Source organism: Schistocerca gregaria, chromosome 6, assembly GCF_023897955.1.
Source record: "Schistocerca gregaria isolate iqSchGreg1 chromosome 6, iqSchGreg1.2, whole genome shotgun sequence".
NCBI lineage: Eukaryota > Metazoa > Arthropoda > Insecta > Orthoptera > Acrididae > Schistocerca > Schistocerca gregaria.
In genome coordinates this window covers 487,917,391-487,940,527 of record NC_064925.1, presented here as the reverse complement: position 1 = coordinate 487,940,527, position 23,137 = coordinate 487,917,391, and the positions used below count along the sequence as shown (strand labels likewise).

Here is a 23,137-nt window from a genome sequence, read left to right as displayed (position 1 = left end):
CTTCAGCCTCAACTTTAAGTTGGAATTGCCAACTTCTTTTTGTTTGCAACTATAATTGTGACAATTTTGCACCGTCGAACAGTGCTTTGGTATTTAATGTTGTGTGCGGATTTTCTGGTCTTTATCACCTTGAGTTAGTTGCGGTTTATAAATTTATCTAGTGAAATTGCACGTCATTAGAGATTGTTTAATGACCTATTGCTTTATTAGTAACTGCGGGTGTCGCACTATAACTTTAACATCTCTTCCTGCATTTGGTGCTACCCAGTGCTTGGCTGTTGGTTTTACTATTTTAGTGAACTGTGTACTAATATATGGTACGTGTGTTCTAGAAGCTTCTGCTTGTTGTTGTCACTTGAGCTCTCGAGCACGGAATTCAGAAGCGTGGCCGATGTGAACGCCAAACGTCGAATATGCTTACTGTTTTGTAGATCTTTCAGGTAATCATAACATCATATTGCCGAATGTTTTCCATAATAGTTAATTCACATATTTAAGAGATCTTGCTATTTGAGTGTTTTCTTTTGAAACCTAATAGCTTCAACAAGTTGTTATTTTCCATAGTTACAATCCCTGATAATTGATTAGTGAGCTCAGGTCGGTAGTTATATTACAGTTATACTTGTGAAAAGTAATTTTTCATAATTTAAAGTTGGGGCTATAAGGCTGTTCTTCCTTTTAAATTTTTTTCGATTATTGTCATTGCCTTTATACAACCGAATAATCGGTGTAGATCTCCGCAATTTGCGAATAATAATTAATCATTGTGTTGTTACCAGTGCTCTGTCTTAATTAGAGCGGTGAAAATAAATTTTTGTATCCTCATATGCGTTCATCATTCTACTCCAGCAGCCCATGTGCCCTAGTTAGCAGTCCCTGACGTTGCCATTTTGAAAGGTGTCTTTCAATCTTTATTCAAATCTAAGGAAGGCAGTCTAAATGCGTCTTTTAATATACGTTCAGGTTACTGTTTGCTCGGCCACTGCACCACAAGCACCTGTTGTTACTTATGGACTCCTGGTACTGTCACCAAATTTAAGGTAAATCCTAAAGCACCTCCACCTATTCTAAAGCTTGTTATATGTCAGCCAGCCATTAATTTAGTAAATGCTTTCTTTAAAAAGAAACAAGTAAAAGAGAAAAGTAAAAGATGTTCAAGTTCCTCGTGAGAAAGAGGGTGAAATTCGATTATGACTATAATTTAAACTCTAGTATTTATGCTCTTAATCTCTAATAGTTTATTGTATTTTCATTGCAATTGATTACCTCACTGCATATATGCTTTTTTTATTGGGCTGTAAGTTTTTATCTCAGTTGCTCAGAATCATTTTGGTAGCTGCTTGTACTTCGCTTATGAGCACCTTTAAGGCAGTTGACTTACTGGTAAAAGGTGCCTTTGGGCCTTAAACTAACCTTCCACGGACTGTGCGGCTGATCCCGGCGGAGGTTCGAGACCTCCCTTGGGCATGGGTGTGTCTGTTAGTCCTTAGGATAATTTGGGTTAAGTAGCGTGTAAGCTTAGGGACTGATGACCTTAGCAGTTAAGTCCCATAAGATTTCACACACATTATAACCTTCCACTTGCTACATTTTGTTAGCTTTGTACTGCGCCTACTTGTAACATTCAGTTATCCTCACTTGCTGATGAAATATGCCTTTTATTTGGCCTTGAGCAAACTTTGCATTGCTAGGTTTGTCATCTGATTTCTTACAATTTCTACCTATGATGGAAGCTGTAAATTTAACTGTTTCTGTCTGCAACAATTCAAGATCGTACTTTGTTATGGAAGACACTTGTACCTTGGCTTTAAGCTGTTTTATTTGGTTGTTTCACCTTATTTACTACCTGTGCAGCAGTTTGTTATTTACCTCAAGCTTTTTCACCACTGTCATATATTTGATGTATTTTTATTATTGTAAGGTTTTTGATTTTTATTTATTTTTAATAAACTGTCTATATACACATTATTGATGGTCCTAGTACGGTTTCTCTGCCAAACGAGCTTCCGGCCACTTCACCCTAGTTGTACACGCAGTTTCTAACTTAAATTCTTCTTTTATTTTGTTAAACCTTTAACATACAATTATAGCTCTTAATGAGTTGAACTTTGCCCTCGAGAAGATCGTACGCGAGATTTCCAAGATAACGAATGGATTGAAATTGAAGGAAAGAGACTGGCATACTTAGCCTATGTAGACGACATCTGTTTACTCTCTAGGTCGGAAGAGGAGTTGGAGCAAATGACCAAAGCACAATATCAGGCTGCCAACAAATTTGGGCTAAACATAAACGAAGCCAAGACAGAGTACCTCGTTATGACGCGTGTCAGAATGCTAATCGTCTGCAATCACTGCAGGTTGGGGACCAGTCATACAAGAGAGTGCAAGAATTCAAATACCTAGGGGCACTTTTAACTGAGAAACTTCATGTGAAGCAGAGATAAATGCCAGAATACAAGTAGGAAACCGAACTTACCACAGCCTAGCACAGCTGCTTCTGTCCAGATATCTCTCCAGACATTTCAAAATTAAACTGTACAAAACCCTGATCCATCGTGTTGTTATGTATGGCTGTGAGACATGGAGTATCCGGAAACAGGACTTCCATAAGCTCCTCGTTTTTGAGAGAAAAGTGCTTCGGAAGATCTTCGGTCCGGTTCTGGATCAGATACATGGGAATGGAGGATCAGATACAACCGAGAGCTTGAGGAACTATACCAGCAGCCCAACATAGCAGGAACTGTCACAGCAAAACGAATGCAGTGGGCCGGCCATGTGGCCCGGATGGAGGATCACACATGGCCTCGGAAGCTCCTAGATTTCACATATTCAGGAAAGAGACCGCTAGGGAGATCCAAGAAGCGTTGGAGGGATGTATTTAAACGAAGTGTCAATAGATGTGAACGGATGGCGGATAGCAGCAATGGACAGAATACAGTGGAGGAGATGCGTGCGGTCCACTGGGCCTGATCACGTAGAAGTAGTAGTAGTAGTAGTAATGAGTGTATTATGATAGCATTTTAAATCTTTAAATTCTGTGAATAACTGTGTGAAATATTCAAAATTTAACTTTTTCTTAGCTCTGGAAAAAGGCAACCTGCAACGTTGATCGTATAATTGGATAACAGACTAAAGGCTGAAATACTAAATGTCTTTTCCAAAGCTGTTTCATAGAGGAAGACTGCACTGTATTCTCTAGATTGTCGCACAGATGACAAAATGGTAGATATCGAAATAGACGAAAGAGGGATAGAGAAACAATTAAAATCGCTCAAAAGAGGGAAGGCCGCAGGACCTGATAGGGTACCAGTTAGATTTTACACAGAGTACGCGAAGGAACTAGCCCCCCTTCTTGCAGTGGTGTACCGTAGGTCTCTAGAAGAGGGTAGCGTTCCAAAGGATTGGAAACGGGCACAGGTCATCCCCGTTTTCAAGAAGGGACGTCGAACAGATGTGCAGAACTATAGACCTATATCTCTAACGTCGATCAGTTGTAGAATTTTGGAACACGTATTACGTTTGAGTATAATGACTTTTCTGCAGACTAGAAATCTACTCTGTAGGAATCAGCATGGGTTTCGAAAAAGACGGGCGTGTGAAACCCAGCTCGCGCTATTCGTCCACGAGGCTCAGAGGGCCATAAACACGAGTTCCCAGGTAGATGCAATGTTTCTTGACTTCCGCAAGGCGTTCGATACAGTTCTCCACAGTCGTTTAATGAACAAAGTAATTGCATATGGACTATCAGACCAATTGTGTGATTGGATTGAAGAGTTCCTAGATAACAGAACGCAGCATGTCATTCTCAATGGAGAGAAGTCTTCCGAAGTAAGAGTGATTTCAGGTGTGCCGCAGGGGGGGGGGGGGGGGGGGGGGCATAGGACCGTTGCTATTCACAATATACATAAATGACCTGGTGGATGACATCGGAAGTTCACTGAGGCTTTTTGCAGATGATGCTGTTGTGTATCGAGAGGTTGTAACAATGGAAAATTGTACTGAAATGCAAGAGGATCTGCAGCGAATTGACGCATGGTGCAGGGACTAGCAATTGAATCTGAATGTGGAGTAGTGTAATGTGCTGCGAATACAGAGAAAGATGGATCCCTTATCATTTAGCTACAGTATAGCAGGTCAGCAAGTGGAAGCAGATAATTCCATAAATTATCTGGGAGTACGCAATTAGGAGTGATTTAAAATGGAATGATCATATAAAGTTGATCGTCGGTAAAGCAGATGCCAGACTGAGATTCATTGGAAGCATCCTAAGGAAATGCAATCCGAAAACAAAGGAAGTAGGTTACAGTACGCTTTTTCGCCGACTCCTTGAATACTGCTCAGCAGTGTGGGATACGTACCAGATAAGGTTGACAGAAGAGATAGAGAAGATCCAACGGAGAGCAGCGCGCTTCGGTACAGGATCATTTAGTAATCGCGAAAGCGTTACGGAGATGATAGATAAACTCCAGTGGAAGACTCTGCAGGAGAGACGCTCAGTAGCTCGGTACGGGCTTTTGTTGAAGTGTCGACAACATACCTTCACCGAGAAGTCATGCAGTATATTGCTCCCTCCTACGTACATCTTGCGAAGAGACCATGAGGATAAAATCAGAGAGATTAGAGCCCACATAGAGGCATACCGACAATCCTTCTTTCCACGAACAATACGAGACTGAAATAGAAGGGAGTACTGATAGAGGTACTGAAGGAATCCTCCGCCACACACCGTCAATGGGCTTGCGGAGTATGGATTTAGACGTAGATGTAGATACGTTTGGGCACTTTTAACTGAGAAGTCGTCATGTGAAGCAGAGATCAATGCCAGAATACAAGCAGGAAACCGAACTTACCACAGCCTAGCACAACTGCTTCGGTACAGATATATCTCGAGACAGTTCTAGATTCGACTGTACAAAAACCTGATCCAGCCTGTTGTTCTATATGGTTGTGCGACATGTAGTATCCGGAAACCGGACTTCCATAAACTCCTTGTTTTGAGAGAAAAGTGTTTCGGAAGATCTTCGGTGCGGTTCTGGATGCAGATACAAGGGAATGGATGATCAGATACAACCGAGAGCGTGAGGAACTGTACCAGCAGCCCAATATAGCAGGAACTGTCAAAGCCAAACGAATGCAGTGGGCCGGCCATGTGGCCCGGGTGGAGGATCACAGATGGCCTCGGAAGCTCCTGGATTTCACACCTACAGGTAAGAGATCGCCAGGGAGACCCAAGAAGCGTTGGAGCGATGGAACAGTCAATAGATGTGAACGGATGGCGGATAGCAGCAATGGACAGAATACAGTGGAGGAGATGCGTGCGGTCCACTGGACCTGATCACGTGGTAGTAGTAGTAATGAGTGTATTATGATAGCATTTTAAATCTTTAAATTGTATGAATAACTGTGCGAAATATTTTAGTTAGCTCTGGAAAAAGGCAACCTGCCACGTTGATTGTACAACGTGCGCGGGTCGGATGTTTAATTGTACAGATAATTGCGAGGCAGGAACTGCGTTGCGTTGACCGGCGGACGGCGCGCGCTCACCTGGGCGCCGACCTTGCCCTCCCGCAGCCGCGGCAGGTCGGTGAAGCAGGAGGTGCAGTTCCAGCGCGGGTCCTGCGTGAGGTCGCGGTTGAAGTCGAAGTCGTTGATCTGGTTTTTCTCCAGCGAGCGTAAGTTCCACGGCAGGTCGTTGTGGCTGCGGAGAGAAAGAAAAAGAGTGAACGCAGGAAGAAGAAGAAGTTGTGGGAGGGAAATGGCGCGGGGCCTGGTGGGATATTGGGCCGGAATTGGCTGCCGGCCAAGCGCGGCGCCGTCTGCGGAACGGCCCCGTCTGCGCTGCCTGCTGGCTGCTTTATGGTAAGCGCCGGCGTTACTGGCGACCGGCGCGGTCCGGCACCGCGTCACTACCCACTGTGTGACCCCTGGCCTCTTAAGCAATTTGCGGGCGCGGAGGTGAGAGGGGTGTCACGATTCCGTATATTCGATTCTTTTCTTGTAACATTTGTCATTTACACTGAGTGGCCAAAAATCATGGGAAGTCAGTAGCTGCGATGTCCGATGTGTGGTGCTTCGTCTCCCTACAGAGGTAAATTCCTGGCGGGGATCCGGCTCGCAGCAGACCGTAGATCACCGAGTATGGCTCTACCAGAGCGACGTGTCATCCGTTCGTGAAATACTTGTGCTCGATCGGTGCGACTTTTTTGTATCAGTGTTCTCAATGGTATTACGCAGCCCACCACGAATAACCTCCCGCCACTCCCCCATGCCCCCCCCCCCCTCGTCTCACAGCACCACTAGCAAAAATGGTTCAAAATGGCTCTGAGCACTATGGGACTTAACTTCTGAGGCCATCAGTCCCCTAGAACTTAGAACTACTTAAACCTAACTAACCTAAGGACATCACACACATCCATGCCCGAGGCAGGATTCGAACCTGCGACCGTAGCGGTCGCGTGGTTCCAGACTGTAGCGCCTAGAACAGCTCGGGCACCACTAGCAACGAATATCCTCAATTATTTGTCGGGTATCCTATCATATTCCTCGTTCTTGTTTAAGGTTCTGCACGTCTTCCTACCCTCCCTGATTCTACGGAGATCCTCCTCATTCCACCAGATTTTGAACACCCTTCTGCAGCACCACTTCTCAAACGCTTCGACTCTCTTTCTCCAACTGAGGCCGATGTTTGATAGCTGTAGACCTTTTTCCGCCTCTTTCCATGCTTTTTATGTCCTCCTTACTCCGTCTCTCATATGTACACTGCTGGCTATTACAATTGCTACACCACGAAGATGACGTGCTACAGACGCGAAATTTAACCGATAGGAAGAATATGCTGTGATATGCAAATGATTAGCTTTTCAGAGCATTCACACAATGTTGGCGCCGCTGGCGACACCTACAACGTGCTGACATCAGGAATGTTTCCAACCGATTTCTTATAAACAAACAGCAGTTGACCGGCGTTGCCTGGTGAAACGTTGTTGCCTTGTGTAAGGAGGAGAAACTCGTACCAGCACGTTTCCGACTTTGCTAAAGTCGGATTGTAGCCTACTGCGATTTCGGTTTATCGTATCTCGACATTGCTGCTCTCGTTGGTCGAGATCCGATGACTGTTAGCAGAATATGGAATCGGTGGGTGCAGGAGACTAATATGAAACGCCGTGATGGATCCCAGCGGCCTCGTATCACTAGCAGTCCGGATGACAGGCATCTTATCCGCATGGCTGTAACGGATCGTGCAGCCACGTCTCGATCCCTGAATCAGCAGATGGGGACGTTTGCAATACAACAACCATCTGCATGAACATTTCGACAGCTCGGAGGCCATGGCTGCTATTACCCTTGACGCTGCATCACAGACAGGAGCGATTGCGATGGTGTACTCAACGACGAACCTGGGTGCATGAATGGCAAAATGTCATTTTTTCGGATGAATCCAGGTTCTGTGTACAGCATCATGATGGTCGCATCCGTGTTTGGCGACATCGCGGTGAACGCACACTGGAAGCGTGTATTCGTCATCTCCATACTGGCGTATCACCCGACGTGATGGTATGGGGTGCCATTGGTTAAATGTCTCAGTCACCTCTTGTTCGCATTGACGGCACTTTGAACAGTGGACGTTACATTTCAGATGTGTTACGACCCGTGGCTCTACCTGTCATTGGATCCCTGCGGAACCCTACATTTCAGCAGGATAATGCACGACTGCATGTTACAGGCCTTTCTGGTTACAGAAAATGTTCGACTGCTGCTCTGGCCAGCACATTCTCTAGATCTCTCACCAATTGATAACGTCTGATTAATGGTGGCTCGTCACAATACGCTAGTCACTACTCTTGATGAACTGTGGTTTCGTCTTGAAACGCCACCCAAGATCTGTTTGACTAAATGCCCAGGCGTATCAAGACCGTTATTACGGCCAGAGGTGGTTGTTCTGGGTACTGATTTCTCAGGATCTTTGCACCGAAACTGCGTGAAAATTAATCAGATGTCAGTTCATTGTCCAATGAATCCCGTTTATCATCTGCGTTTCTTCTTGATGCAGCAATTTTAATGGCCAGTAGTGTAATTTTTCTTCCAAGGGAGCAAATTCCTTTGTTTCGACTAATATGTGGTAGCGAATTTTGATTTCCAATTGATAGATAGTCTCATTTGTGCCGTTTCCTTCATGCAAGGTACCACAGCCGTCAATGTTCTGAAGGATAGTGTCATGGTTCCACCTTAGGTGTTCCTTCATTAACAACTATGAACTTTGTATGAATGTGTGGGGTCTGTTCTTTCGGGCACGTCCGAAAGAACAGACACCACACATTCATATAATTGATTCGCCTCGACGGGCGAAAAATCCACAACCTACAGTGCTGATTTACGTTCGACCTCCAGCAGGAATCTAAAATTAGCGAGTATCGGGGACATGGACAACGAGTGCGTATAAGTGGCGGTAGGTGGATGTATGACTCAGCCAGAGTGTGCCGAGATTGTCCATGTGTTTGCAATAAACACTGTGTCTGGGTGGCGCAGACGTTCAGTGCCTAATAAGCAGGAGATTCTGGTCTTCTCTTCCCTTTCCTTTTGCCCTACCCACCTTCAGTTTGGATCAGTAATTAGTTTATTACGTCTCGCACGACTGACCAACTTCTAGTTACCTATACTAGTTGGAATGCCCAGTGAAGCCAATCGTGAAGATCGTAACGAAGGAAATACTTGTTAATTAAGCAGCAGCTAAGGTGGTAACATAACACCGCCCTTTAATCTCATTTCTGCTACTCCTCTTTACTCTTCTTTTGGTTCACTCTCAATCCAGAATGTGTTGTTGTTTGAGAGTTCATTCCATTTAAGAGATTCCTCAGTTCTTCCTCACTTTCGCTGACGGTAGGAATGTAATTAGCAGATCTTATCGTTGATACGTTTTCACCATGAATTTTAATTACACTCCAGAATATTCCACTTATTCCGTCACTGCTACTTCCATGAATAGATCAGTAGTGGCAGAAGACTACACTTATGCACTTCCTCATATGAGCGGCGCTACTGTACCTTCTGACCTCGAACGCCGATATGATGAGGCCCGTTACGTGTCGGTTAACTCAATCATCCTCGCTACACACCCGTCTTCACTCGCGTATCTGGGAGCATCATTAGGTAGTCATATATGCCAAATCATTAAATGAGGCATCACTTTCTGTGCATTTTGGCGAATCAGTTTACATTTCTCGTAATAGGCATATGCTGTCATACTACCGCTTTCAAACATTGATTTAGAATGGTTCATCATCATTGTCTTCAAGATTTAGGCATGTGAATTGTCCAGTCATATGATCAATGGGTTTCGTAGATTTTTTCGTGCTATTGGCTTATATTACTACATCTTTGGAATTCTCTTATTGTGTATTGTTTCAGCACATTCTTTTCATTTCACATTACTGTTTGTGAAAACTGCTACGCCTGTGTGGGATATCCTCAGTCAATTCACAATAGAAGTGTGTATAAGAATGGAACCAAAGCGAGCAATTAAGACTGCAAAGAGGTGGTAAGCATGTAGACAGAGCAGCTCCATCTTTTGTGTGACCGGGCGTATCGGCGTTACGCCGCGCTCAGTCGGTGCAGAGTCCATAAAGCGGAAGCTTGCAAGCGAGTGGCGGTAAGCCCTGTCGATATCATAGGGCGGAGTGTCAGCATGCGAGTGAGTTCGAACGGGCCAGAGTAATTGGATTCAGAGAAATAGATTTGTCGAACTGTGACATTACGGCTCGTAAGGGGCTGTGGCGCTTGTGTGGAACCAGTGGGTGGGAGACGGTTGTACACAGCGACAAGAGAGTACTGGCTTCATAATGTGAGCAAAGCGTGGAATGACCGCCATTTTCAAGTAAATAGCAGTACACCTAGAGCCAGAAGTTTTGAACTCTTAATTACGGTACTGGTTTCAGTCTTATGCTACATCGTCATCAGGCTGCTGTATAAACAACAATATAATTAAGTATAACAATCAACAAGAAAAAAGAGGACAATTACCTCATGAACAGATTACCTGATGAACAGACAATAGTTTGAGACAAGTAGATCTTCCCATGGGTCATATAACAGGAATATAAAGATGAATTAACATACTTGGGAGTTTAACAGAAAATCATTGCCAAAATTTAATTTAAGTAAGGTGTTTCACCAGTGTGTAACAATTAGTAATACTAAAGTGGCATCCAAGTACAATAATTAAAAGTAATAGCAAACAATTATACACTGCACACAAGACATATAAGACGTACAGAATAAAAAGTACCACTACATATCAGTTGTCAGTTAAAAGACGGCAAATGACAATATCACATAATGCATGGTAATAATAAAATAATCAGTAAATATCTGTCAGAGTTAAATTTAAAGAACTTCCACAACGTAAAAATAACTAACAACGATGTAAAACGTCAAATAACAGGCAGAATCATGAATAAAATCATAACTAGGTAAATAGCATTCTCATTAAGTGGTTAAACCATTAGTGGACGGATAAGTACCAAATCAAGCTATAATTTCTTCTACGTGAAGCTACTAATTCACGTGTAGCGATTAACATTATATAACATAACGTAGGAGGGCGAAGGAAAAGAATAAAGAAGTAAACTAAGAAGAAGAAAGCGAATTCGTCCTGTTCTCATTAAGTGGTTAAACCATGAGTGGACGGATAAGTACCAAATCAAGTTATAATTTCTTCTACGTGAAGCTACTAATTCACGTGTAGCGATTAACATTACATAATATAACGTAGGAGGGCGAAGGAAAAGAATAAAACAGTAAACTAAGAAGAAGAAAGCGAATTCGTCCTGTAAATTAAAGAGGTAACCTATGTCGAAAACAAGACAACCATGAAGTAGGATAAGTATCTACTATTGATAATGTCCTATGTAGAAAGTAATAACGTCTTCTATGTAGATTCATGGGCAAATAATTACAGATATCGATAGTACCACCTATCATGAGAAGGAATGTGAGACAATCCTTGAACGACTCGTGAAACAGGCAAGTAATCGTACATCGAAACTAATCTGTGAAAATCATGCTCCGAGCATCACAAAGAATCAATATAAAAAATGTTAGACAGAAACATATGAATATGCCCTTTTTGCCTGTGCTAGTCTGCTTTTGACATCCTCCTTACTCCGTCCGTCATGGGGTGTTTTGCTGCCTAGGTAGCAGAATATCTTAACTTAATCTACTTCGTGATCACCAATCCTGGAGTTAAATTTCTCGTTATCATTGCTGCTAATTCTCATTACTTTCGTCTTTCTCTGATTAACACTCAACCCATATTATGTACTGATTAGGCAGCAGATGTTTTTATTCTTCTTACCTTTTACTGAGGATAGAAATTTCATCAGTGAATGTTCTCATTGGTATCCTTTTACCTTGAGTTTTAATTCCACTCTTGAACCTTCCTTTTCTTTCTGTCACTGCTTTTTCAATGTATAGATTGAACAGTAGGGGTGAAAGACTACCTCCCTACCTTTATTAATCGGAGCGCATTGTTCACGATCTGTTCCCGCTTGGCTCTTGTATCTATTGTACATTATCAATATTTTCATATAGCTCACCCCTATTTTTATTCAGAATTTCGAACATAGTGCACCATTTGCTTTTGGCGACCACTTTTTGCGTAGTCTACAAACCCTATGCACGTGTCTTTTATTTATATTTACATTCATTCCCAACCGAAACGTCAGAACTACTTCTCTGGTGCCCTTACCTTCTCTAAGGCCTAACTAATCGTCATACAACAGATCCTCAATTTTCTTTTCCATTCTTCTGTATATTAATTTTTGTCAGCAACTTGTATGCATGAGGTGTTAAGTTGATTGTGCGGTAGCTCGCACACTTGTCAGTTCTTGCAATGTTCAGAGTTCTGTGGATGATATTGTTTTTCCAAAAGTCAGGTGGTATATCGCCAGATATTCTACACGCCAGCGTGTGTAGTCGTTTTATTGCCAATTCCTTCAACGATCTTTGAACTTCTAATGGAATGTTATCTATTCCTTCAGCGTTATTCGACCTTAAATCGTCCAAAGCTCTTTTAAATTCTGTCACTAATACTGGATCCCCTATTTCGTCTATGTCGACTCTGTTTCCTATTCTATCACGTCATCAGACAATCCTTCCCCCGCCCCACCTACCAGCTCTCTCCTCTGTATTCAAAAGTGGAATTCCCATGGCACTGTTAATGTTACAACACTGCTTTTAATTTGACCTAATGTTGTTTTGACATTTCTGTATTCTGAGTCAGTCCTTCTGACAAACACTTATTTTTCGATATCTTCACATTTTCATGCAGTTATTTCGACTTAACTTCCCTAAACTTCCTATTTTTTTAATTCCTCAGCGACTTGTATTTATGTGTTCCTAAATTGCACGGAACATTTTTTGCATCTTTCTTTCATCGATCAACTGAAGTATTTCTTGTGTTGCCCTTTGTTTGTTCGCAGTTACTCTTCTTTGCACCTATGTTTTACTTTTCAACTTCAGTTTTTAAGAAAATACATTCCTCTTCAATTGAACTGTCTACTGAGCTGTTCCTTATCGCACTATCCATAGTCCTGGAGAACCTGCCGGCCGCGGTGGTCTCGCGCTTCTAGGCGCGCAGTCCGGAACCGTGCGATTGCTACGGTCGCAGGTTTGAATCCTGCCTCGGGCATGGATGTGTGTGATGTCCTTAGGTTAGTTAGGTTTAAGTAGTTCTAAGTTCTAGGGGATTGATTACCCCAGCAGTTGAGTCCCATAGTCCTCAGAGCCATTTGAACCATTTTTGAACTTGGAGAACTTCAGGCCTATTTCCTCTTTCCTTAGTACTTTCGTGTCCCAATTCATTGGTCATAGATTTTTCCTAATTGGTCTCTTAAACTTCAGCCTATTCTTTATCACTACTACGTCGTTGTCAGAGTCCATATCTGCTCTGGGGAACACCTTACAATACAAGATCTGATTTCCGAATCTGTGACTGTCCATGATCCAATCTAAGTGAAATATTCCTGTGTCTCCCGGCTTTTTCCAAGTATATTTCTTCCTCCTGTGGTTCGTGAACAGAGTATTCGCTCATACTAACTGAAATTTATTACAGAACTCAATTAGTCTTTTTCCTCTCTTATTCTCGTACCAAGCCGATATTCTATTACAACCTTTTCTTCTATTTCTTCTCTTACAACCGCATCCAGTCACCCATTACTATCAGATCGTCATCTCCTTCTGCGTACTGTATCAATATCCTAATATATTTTCTCTGTCGGTGTGTATATCTGAATTGTCGGTTTCAGTGTTGGTGTGCTGTCGATTCTGATAAGTATAGCCCTATCCTTGAGCTATTCACATTAACTTACTCTTATATGTTTAACAAAACCCTATATTAAACAGTGGAGAAGAAAATGGGTAATCTGTTGGCTGACGTTCAGTTTGGTGTTAGGAAAGATAAAGGTATTGCAGATGAATTTCGAACGTTGCGAATTACAATTGAAGCAAACGGTAGTTCACTTCCATAGGATTTGGTGACTCTGAAAAAGCCTTCGACAATATGATCAGATGAATGGTTCTTTAAATGCATAAAAAATTGTATATATCAACTGAAAGAAAGGTAACTTACAGTACATGCAAGAAACAGGAGGGAATACACTATTGCCCATTAAAGCTGCTGCAGCACGAAGATGATGTGCTACAGACGCGAAATTCAACCAACAGGAAGAAGCTGCTGTGATATGCAAATGATTAGCTATTCAGAGCATTCACACAAGGTTGACGCCGGTGGCGACACCTACAACGTGCTGACATGAGGAAAGTTTCCAGCCGATTTCTCATACACAAAAAGGAGTTGACCGGCGTTGCCTGGTGAAACGTTGTTGTGCTGCCTCGTGTAAGGAGGAGAAATGCGTACCATCACGTTTCCGACTTTGATAAAGGTTGGATTGTAACCTATCACGATTGCGGTTTATCATATCTCGACATTGCTGATCGCGTTGGTCGAGATCCAATGACTGTTAGCAGAATATGGAATCGGAGGGCTCAGGAGAGTAATATGGAACGCCATGCTGGATCCCAATGGACTCGTATCACTATCAGTCAATATGACAGGCATCTCATCCGCATGGCTGTAACCGATCGAGCAGTCACGCCTCGATTCCTGCGTCAGCAGAAGGGAACGTTTGCAAGACAACAACAATCTGCACGAACAGTTCGACGACGTTTGCAGCAGCTCAGAGACCACGGCTGCGGTTACCCATGACGCTGCATCACAGACAGGAGCGCCTTCGATGGTGTACTCAACCACGAACCTGGGTGCTCGAAAGGCAAAACATTTCTTTCGGATGAATGCAGGTACTGTTTACAGCATCATGATGGTCGCATCCGTGTTTGGCGACATCGCGGTGAACGCACATTGGAAGGGTGTATTCGTCATCGCCATACTGGCGTATCACCCGGCGTGATGGTATCGGGTGCCATTGGTTACACGTCTCGGTCACCACTTGTTCGCATTGACGGGACATTGAACAGTGGACGTTACATTTCAGATGTGTTGCGTCGCGTGGCTCTACCCTTTATTCGATCCCTGCGAAATCCTACATTTCAGCAAGATAATGCACGACCGCATGTTGCAGGCCCTGTACTGGTCTTTCTGGGTACAGAAAATGTTCGACTGTTGCCCTGGCCAGCACATTCTCCAGATCTCACACCAACTGAAAACGTTTAGTCAATGGTGATCGAGCAACTAGCTCGTCATTATACGCCAGTCACTACTCTTGATGAACTGTGGATTTGTGCTGAAGCTGCACGGGCAGCTGTACCTGTTTGACTCAATACCCCGGTGTATCAAAGGCGTTATTACGGCCAGAGGTGGTTGTTCTGGGTACTAATTTCTCAGAATATATACACCCAAATTGCGTGAAAATGTAATCACATGTCAATTGTAGTATAATATATTTGTTCAATGAATACTTTTTAATCATCTGCATTTGTTCTTGGTGTAGCAATTTTAATGTCCAGTAATGTATGAAGAGTGATAAATAAAACTATAAGTATTCGGATTAAAACGGAAGGGTAAGACGGGATGAAATCTCACGTCAGCCGGATTACCTAAAAAGTATTTACGAAATTAAGACAGAGATTCACGAGTGGTATTAAGATTTAGTGAGAAAGAACGTCATCGTTAAGTTTAGGAGAGGACGTTGCTGTTCTCGCGAAAGTAAGGAAGATTTAGAGAACTTCTTAAATGAAATGGTCTACTGAGCACAGAACATGAGCTAAGAGGAAACAAAGGAATGAAGAAGACACTGAGGAACAACAGAAATGAAATTAACGAGGCACTAAACATCAGAATTAGGTTTCACTTCGTAAACGAAGCAAAAAACCAAGAGATGATAAGTAGAAGACTAGAGCATACAAAAAGGACATTCCTCGTTGTTACTTAGTATAAACCATAGGCATTCACTTTTGAATGACATTTCTGACAACGTGAGTCTGGAGCACAGCATACTACGGAAATGAATAATAGACTGTGGTAATACTTGCAAAGAAGACATCCAATAATGCCTGACGTTTTCGCGTAATGAGATGTAGTTTCCCACAAAAACGCCGAAAATGAATTTGATCAATAAGTTTTAGCAGATGTGCAATGAGAGGAAGATGCGGAAAACACGAACTGGAAGAAGGGAGATGATGTTTGGACCTATTAAGACATCAGTTAATACACTTAAGACGCAAAGAAAGTGTTACACCTTCCTAGTATCGTGTACGGCCCCGATAAGCATGCCTAAATGCCTCAACACGAAATGGCATGGATTCGACTGATGTCAGAACCAATGCTGGAGGGAACTGACACAATGAATTCTGTAGGGCTGGCTCTCTTCGACTTTTTACTGCTAGCAAAACTGAAGAGACCTATCAAAGTACGAGGATATTCAGCGATTTATGAAATAAAAATTGCACCGCTGAAAGTACTCAAGGCTGTACCAAAAAGTGCTTATGAGAAGTGCTTCGAGGATTGGAAGACGCCTTGGCACAAGTGTATCTGAGTGGGATTACTTTGGAGAATGTTGAAGAAAAAAAATGTTTTCATAAAAATAAAAAATCACTTTTTGCACACACGTCGTAAGTGTATGCTAACGTTCTGGCCAATAGAATCAGTGACTGAAGTAATAAATTGAAATCTTACGTATGACACGGAGCATTTAACAAACCAACATCAGAAAGGTAGTTAGCGAGAAACTTTTTGCCTTTACCTCTGCTGTGCGAGGTGGAAGCGAGAAAAAATTCCAGAGAGGTCTGAAATTATTTTTAGAGTTTGTTGCAAGTAGTTGGATGCTATAGTTTCTCCTAGACGAGAGCAATGTTGTGTTGGTTCACTGACGCGACGCGGGTTCTAGCGCGACGCGAGGAACATTTTGCTAGGCGGAACAGTGGTAGCGGAGATAGCGAAGACCAAACATGCGGCGCAGTGCTCGATCTAAAAGCTGTTAATTTAGGCACTCCGAAAGCACAAGAAAGTTGTGGAAGAGGATGAAGACTGTGTATTGTTGGAAAGAGTACTGGAGAAGCCCTACGGCATCAGAGAAATGTTCTTTCATATCGAAGAAGAAGAAGAAGACGAAGCGTATAACAGTTTAGCAACAAACATTTGCACGACGATGTGGAGGCATAGCAGTTCCCACAGCCTTATAACGCAGAACATTAGAAGTTAATGAACTGCTTAAGGACAACGTGAGGCCCTTCGTGGGTGTCGGCGGTTAAACCAAAGCCTCTCCGATGCCGCTAATGCGCTCGACACAACTACTGCAGCTGCGGCTAATACACTACTGACCATTAAAATTGCTACACCAAGAAGAAATGCAGACGATACACAGGTATTCATTGGATAAATGTACTATACTAGAAATGACACGTGATACAATTTTCACACAATTTGGGGCCGTAACAACGGCTTTGATACGCCTGGGCATTGAGTCAAACAGAGCTTGGATGGCGTGTACAGGTACAGCTGCCCATGCAGCTTCAACACGTTACCACACTTCATCAAGGGTAGTGACTGGAGTATTGTGACGAGCCAGTTGCTCAGCCACCAATGGCCACACGTCTTCAATTGGTGAGAGATCTGAAGAATGTGCTGGCCAGGGCAGCAGTCGAACATTTTCTGTATCCAGAAAGGCCCGTACAGGACCTGCAACATGCTTTCGTGCTTTATCCTGCTGAAATGTAGGGTTTCGCAGGGATCGAATGATGGGTAGAGCGCCGGCCGGAGTGGCCGAGCGGTTCTAGGCGCTACAGTCTGGAACAGTGCGACTGCTACGGTCGCAGGTTCGAACCCTGCCTCGGGCATAGATGTGTGTGATGTCCTTAGGTTAGTTAGGTTTAAGTAGTTCTAAGTTCTAGGGGACTGATGACCACAGCAGTTAAGTCACATAGTGCTCAGAGCCATTTGAACAATTTTTTTGAAGGGTAGAGCAACGGGTCGTAACACATCTAAAATGTAACATCCACTGTTCAAAGTGCCGTCAATGCGAACAAGAGGTGACCGAGACTTCTAACCAATGGCCCACCGTATCATCACACCGCGTGATGCGCCAGTACGGCGATGACGAATACGCGCTTCCAATGTGCGTTCACCGCAATGTCGCCAAACACGGAAGCGACCATCATGATGCTGTAAACAGAACCTGGATTCATGCGAAAAAATTATGTTTTGCCATTCGTGCACCCAGGTTCGTAGTTGAGTATACCGACACAGGGGCTCCTGTGTGTGATGCAGCGTCAAGGGTAACTGCAGCCATGGTCTCCGAGCTGATAGTCCATGCTGCTGCAAACGTTGTCGAACTGTTCGTGCAGATGGTTGTTGTCTTGCAAACGTCCCCATCTGTTGACTCAGGGATCTAGACGCGGCTGCACGATTCGTTACAGGCGTACGTATAAGATGCCTTTCATGTCGATTGCTAGTGATACGAGCCCGTTGGGCTCCAGCACGGCGTTCAATATTACCCTCCTGAACCCACTGATTCCATATTCGGCTAACAGTCATTGGATCTAGGCCAACGCGAGCAGCAATGTCGCGATTCGGTAAACTGCAATCGCGATAGGCTACAATCCGACCTTTATCGGAGTCGGAAACATGATGGTACGCATTTCTCCTCCTTACAACAGGCACCACAACAACTTTTCACCAGGCAAATCCGGTCAACTGCTGTTTGTGTATGAGTAATCGGCTGGAAACGTTCCTCATATCAGCACATTGTAGGTGATGCCACCGGCGCCTACCTTGTGTGAATGATGTGATAAGCTAATTATTTGCGTATCGCAGCATCTTCTTGCTGTCGGTAAAGGTTCGCTCTGTAGTACGTCATCATCGTCGTGCAGCAATTTTAATGGCCAGTAGTGTAGTTTACTGCTGCTCCGTTCGACTTCCCCCACTTCTCCAACCAAGCAAATCGCTGGGACGGGTGTGACAGACTCCTCCTGAAGGAAGCAGGCGTTTCGTGCAGGTAGAGCCCGCAGAGGCGTTACGTTGTCCGCACCTTCCCACTCGATCAGTGCAAACATACCAGACCGTTTCCAGAATGAGATTTTCATTCTGCAGCGGAGTGTGCGCAGCTATGAAACTTCCTGGCGGATTAAAACTGTGTGCCGGACCGAGACTCGAACTCGGGACCTTTGCCTTTCGCGGACAAGTGTTCTACCAACTGAGGTATCCCAGCACGACTCACGATCCGTCCTCACAGCTTTACTTCCACCAGGTTCGCAGGAGAGCTTCTGTAAAGTTTGGAAGGTAGGAGACGAGGTAGTTGCGGAAGTAAAGCTGTGAGGACGGGGCGTGCGTCGTGCTTGGGTAGCTCAGTTGGTAGATCACTTGCCCGCGAAAGGCAAAGGTCCCGAGATCGAGTCTCGGTCCGGCACACAGTTTTAATCCGCCAGGAAGTTTCATATCAGCGCACACTCCGCTGCAGAGTGAATATCTCATTCTGGAAACGGTGCGGTATGTTTGCACTGATCGAGTGGGGAGCGCGGTCTTGTTTGCGTAGCACGATGCAGGAAATTGCCGCAGCTAGAAGAACGTAGCTTAAGGTACTCTGTGACTGCAGATATTGAACACAGAGGCAGCGAGAAGATACAGCAGGCACTCACCCATCTATAAGCGGCACAAGATCCAACACGCTGGAGCCGGGGTTCGCCTGCCGCGGCAGTCTGGCCGCCAGGTTAGACTCCACCAGCACTGCCACCAGCGTGAATACAGCCAGCATTCCTGCAACACAACACAGAAGTTGCCGTTCAAAGAAGTCGCTGCGGACGTCTTGATGCGGCGCGCCTTTATGCCCCTCTTGCTGCTCGCCAGTTTCAATCGTCGACCAAATGAAACGGCAGCCGTGTCCACTGTGTGTGACCGCGTGCGTCAGTTAGGCCTTTATTGGCCGCCCAGGCGGCGCAGCTATGCCACCGGTGGGGCAGCCATCACTCGTCGTTCAGGCTCGGTAATACCGCAGTTCTCGCTCCGTATGATGCAATGCTCCGCCACTACTCTGCGCCACCAGTGGCTGCCGATGTGGTGGCGGGTCGCGACGGCCAATCAGCAGCCGGTTTGTGGCGGCTCCACCGGCTGCCTTAGCCTAATAGACTCCTTAGCAAATCAATTCTCAATAACGAGTAGCGCCACAGGTGGCGTGGATAACTGCGGTGCCTGACGCCTTAGTGTAATAAAGACCTCGGCACATCTGTATTTAATGGAAAGTGCTATTGTAATGCGTTCACCACCGTGCTAGAGCAAATGTAATCTCGATGTATTGCTCACTTGTTAGAACGACAATCCACGGGCGCTGCCTGAGAAATAAAATGTCTTTGCCCTCTTTAAAAGAGAGCTGCAACAGAGTTGCGGGTCAGAGCAGTCTCTGCCGCAGTTGCAGTCGCTCGCTGCTACAGTGTAATTCTAGTCGCTGGTACAGCGCAGTTTGCGGTTAGTAGTTGTTAAAGTTACAGTGCAGAACAAATTGTAAAATTTTATTATATGGAACTGACTAATAACTGTGATCATCACTCCGTCTTCAGGCCACGAGCGATCTACCGGGACCATCCGACCGCCGTGTCATCCTCGATGGAGGATGCGGATTGGAGGGGCGTGGGGTCAGCACACCGCTCTCCCGGTCGTAAGATGGTATTCTTCACCGAAGCCGCTGTTATTCGGCCGAGTAGCTCCTCAATTGGTATCACGAGGCTGAGTGCACCCCGAAAAATGGCAACAGCGCATGACGGCCTGGAAGGTCACCCATCCAAGCGCTGACCACGCCCGACAGCGCTTAACTTCGGTGATCTCACGGAACCGATGTATCCACTGCGGCAAGGCAACATAGATAAATGATGCCATGGAATGAGATGATGATGAACAAATGAATATTTGTTAATATAATTAAAAATCAACAGTGTAATTAAGTAAACCATCTATTGCAAGGTAAATTTTATTATTTTTAATGGCATGCGCGTAGTTATGTCACTTGTCTGAGATGTTAATATGAATTTGTTTCACTCTTTGCTTTTGTGATTCGTGAGCACCAGTTTTGTAATATATTCAATTTTCCCTTGCAATGGATTGCAGATCTTTATCAATAATGTAAAAAATGTCCAGAATACAATTGTTTTTACCAGTCAACTATAAAAGTATAATTTCCCCTTAAGTCATTGCCAGTCCTGATCCAGTAATTTATCTAAATTAAAATATTCCAGAATTTTTGTCACATCAGAGTCATGTGTTCTTTAGTAATCAGACGACCTGCTGTGCAGCTGTGTCACCAAGTGAAGCCAGTTTCTCTCGTAATTCATATCTCAGACAAATTTTATCCAGTTTTAGTTGATAGGCCAGCATTGCACTAAGCTGTGACAATTACGAGCAGATATATAGACAGCGTTATCCGGCGACACCATAACGAGGTAAGAATTTTTCAGTTTTTTTTTTCCTCACGGACAGATTCAGATTGATTTCACAGGACCATGGCGTTGCGCTGCTTACGTTAAAATTTATCAGTCTTTCATGAGTTAAGATTTATCAGTGTTCATAGATCAGAACTTAATTATCAAAATTTCATTATTTTGTATTTTTTTATTTATTCGGGAAGGTTACACTATATTGCTGTTTCTGTAAAGAAAAAGTCACCGAACTCGTCTGTAGGAGAGGTGCATTTCCCGACAGAAAAGCAACGAACGCCGCAAGCTCATTCCTCGGTTCTTCGAACAGCTGCACTCTGAATAAAACCTGCTCGTGCTTGCAGCCGCGCCTGGTTGTACACCCACGAAATCTCTGCTGACGGCTTCTCGGCCATTTCAAAATGGTAACTAACTGCTACAGTTGCCGGCTTCTGCTATATACACTGAGGTGAGAAAAGCTATAGGGTAGCGATGTGCACGTCTACAGATGGCGGTACTATCGCGTGCACAGACGATATATAAAAAAATTTCTAATGTGTGTGAAATCTTATGGGGATTAACTGCTAAGGTCATCAGTCCCTAAGCTTACACACTACTTAACCTAAATTATCCTAAGGACAAACACATTCACTCATGCCCGGTGGAGGACTCGAACCTCCGCCGGGACAAGCCGCACAGTCCATTACTGCACAGCGCGGCGACGATTATGGGGCGAAGTCTTGGAGGAGCTGTCACCTGTACTCGTGTGATTCATGTGAAAAGGTTTCCAATGTGATTGACGCTGCACGACGGGAATTGACAGGCTTTGAACGCGGAATGGTTGTTGGAGGTAGACACGTGAGATACACTACTGGCCATTAAAATTGCTATAAAACGAAGATGACGTGCTACAGACGCGGAATTTAAGCGACAGGAAGAAGATGCTGTGATATGCAAATGATTAGCTTTTTAGAGCATTCACACAAGGTTGGCGCCGGTGGCGACACCTAAAACGTGCTGACATGAGGCAAGTTTCCAAGCGATTTCTCATACACAAACAAGAGTTGGCCGGCGTTGTTGTGATGCCTCGTGTAAGGAGGAGAAATCCATACCATCACGTTTCCGACTTTGATAATGGTCGGATTGTAACCTATCGCGTTTGCGGTTTATTGTATCGCGACATTGCTGCTCGCGTTGGTCGAGATCCAATGACTGTTAACAGAATAAAGAATCGGTTGGTTCAGGAGGGTAAAACAGAAGGCCGTGGTGGATCCAAACGGCTTCAATTAACTAGCGGTCGAGATGACAGGCAACTTATCCGCATGGCTGTAACGGATCGTGCAGCCACGTCTCGATCCCTCAGCCAACAGACGGGGACGTTTGCAATACAACAACCATCTACACGAACAGTTGGACGACGTTTGCAGCAGCATGGACTATCAGCTCGGAGACCATGGTTGCGGTTACCCTTGACGCTGCATCACAGACAGGAGCGCCGCGATGGTGTACTCAACGACGAACCTGGGTGCACGAATGGCAAAACATCATATTTCGGATGAATCCAGGTTCTGTTTACAGCATCATGATGGTCGCATCCGTTTTTGGCGACATCGCGGTGAACGCACATTGGAAGCGTGTGTTTGTCATCGCCTTACTGCCGTATCACCCGACGTAATGGTATGTGGTGCCATTGGTTACACGTGTCGGTCACTTCTTGTTCGCGTTGACGGCTCCTTGTACAGTGAACATTACATTTCAGATGTGTTACGACCCGTGGCTCTACCCTTCATTCGATCCCTGCGAAACCCTACATTTCAGGCGGATAATTCACGACTGCATGTTGCAGGTCCTGTACGTACCTTTCTGCATTCAAAAAATGTTCGACTGCTGCCTTGGCCAGCACATTCTTCAGATCTCTCACCAACTGAAAACGTCTGGTCAATGGTGGCCGAGCAACTGGCTCGTCAGAATACGCCAGTCACTACTCTTGACGAACTGTGGAATCGTGTTGAAGCTGCATTGGGAGCTGTACCTGTGTACGCCATCCAAGCTCTGTTTGACTCAATACTCAGGCGTATCAAGGCCGTTATTACGGCCAGAGGTGGTTGTTCTGGATACTGATTTCTCAAGATCTATGTGCCCAAATTGCGTGAAAATGTAATCACATGCCAGTTCTAGTATAATATGTTTGTCCAATGAATACCCGTTTATCACCTGCATTTCTTCTTTG

The 23,137-nt window shown here is 44.3% G+C and overlaps 1 protein-coding gene across 1 annotated transcript in view; it reads right to left on the bottom strand.

The window, feature by feature from the left end:
- Positions 1–23,137, bottom strand: part of LOC126278585 (dipeptidase 1-like) — a 272,315-nt gene that overhangs the window by 209,288 nt on the left and 39,890 nt on the right. The window contains exons 2-3 of the mRNA XM_049978797.1: positions 19,144–19,261; positions 5,545–5,698 (exon numbers count right to left, since the gene is read on the bottom strand). Coding sequence (XP_049834754.1) covers positions 5,545–5,698; positions 19,144–19,261 — 272 coding nt within the window. The remainder of the gene's footprint in view (positions 1–5,544; positions 5,699–19,143; positions 19,262–23,137) is intronic.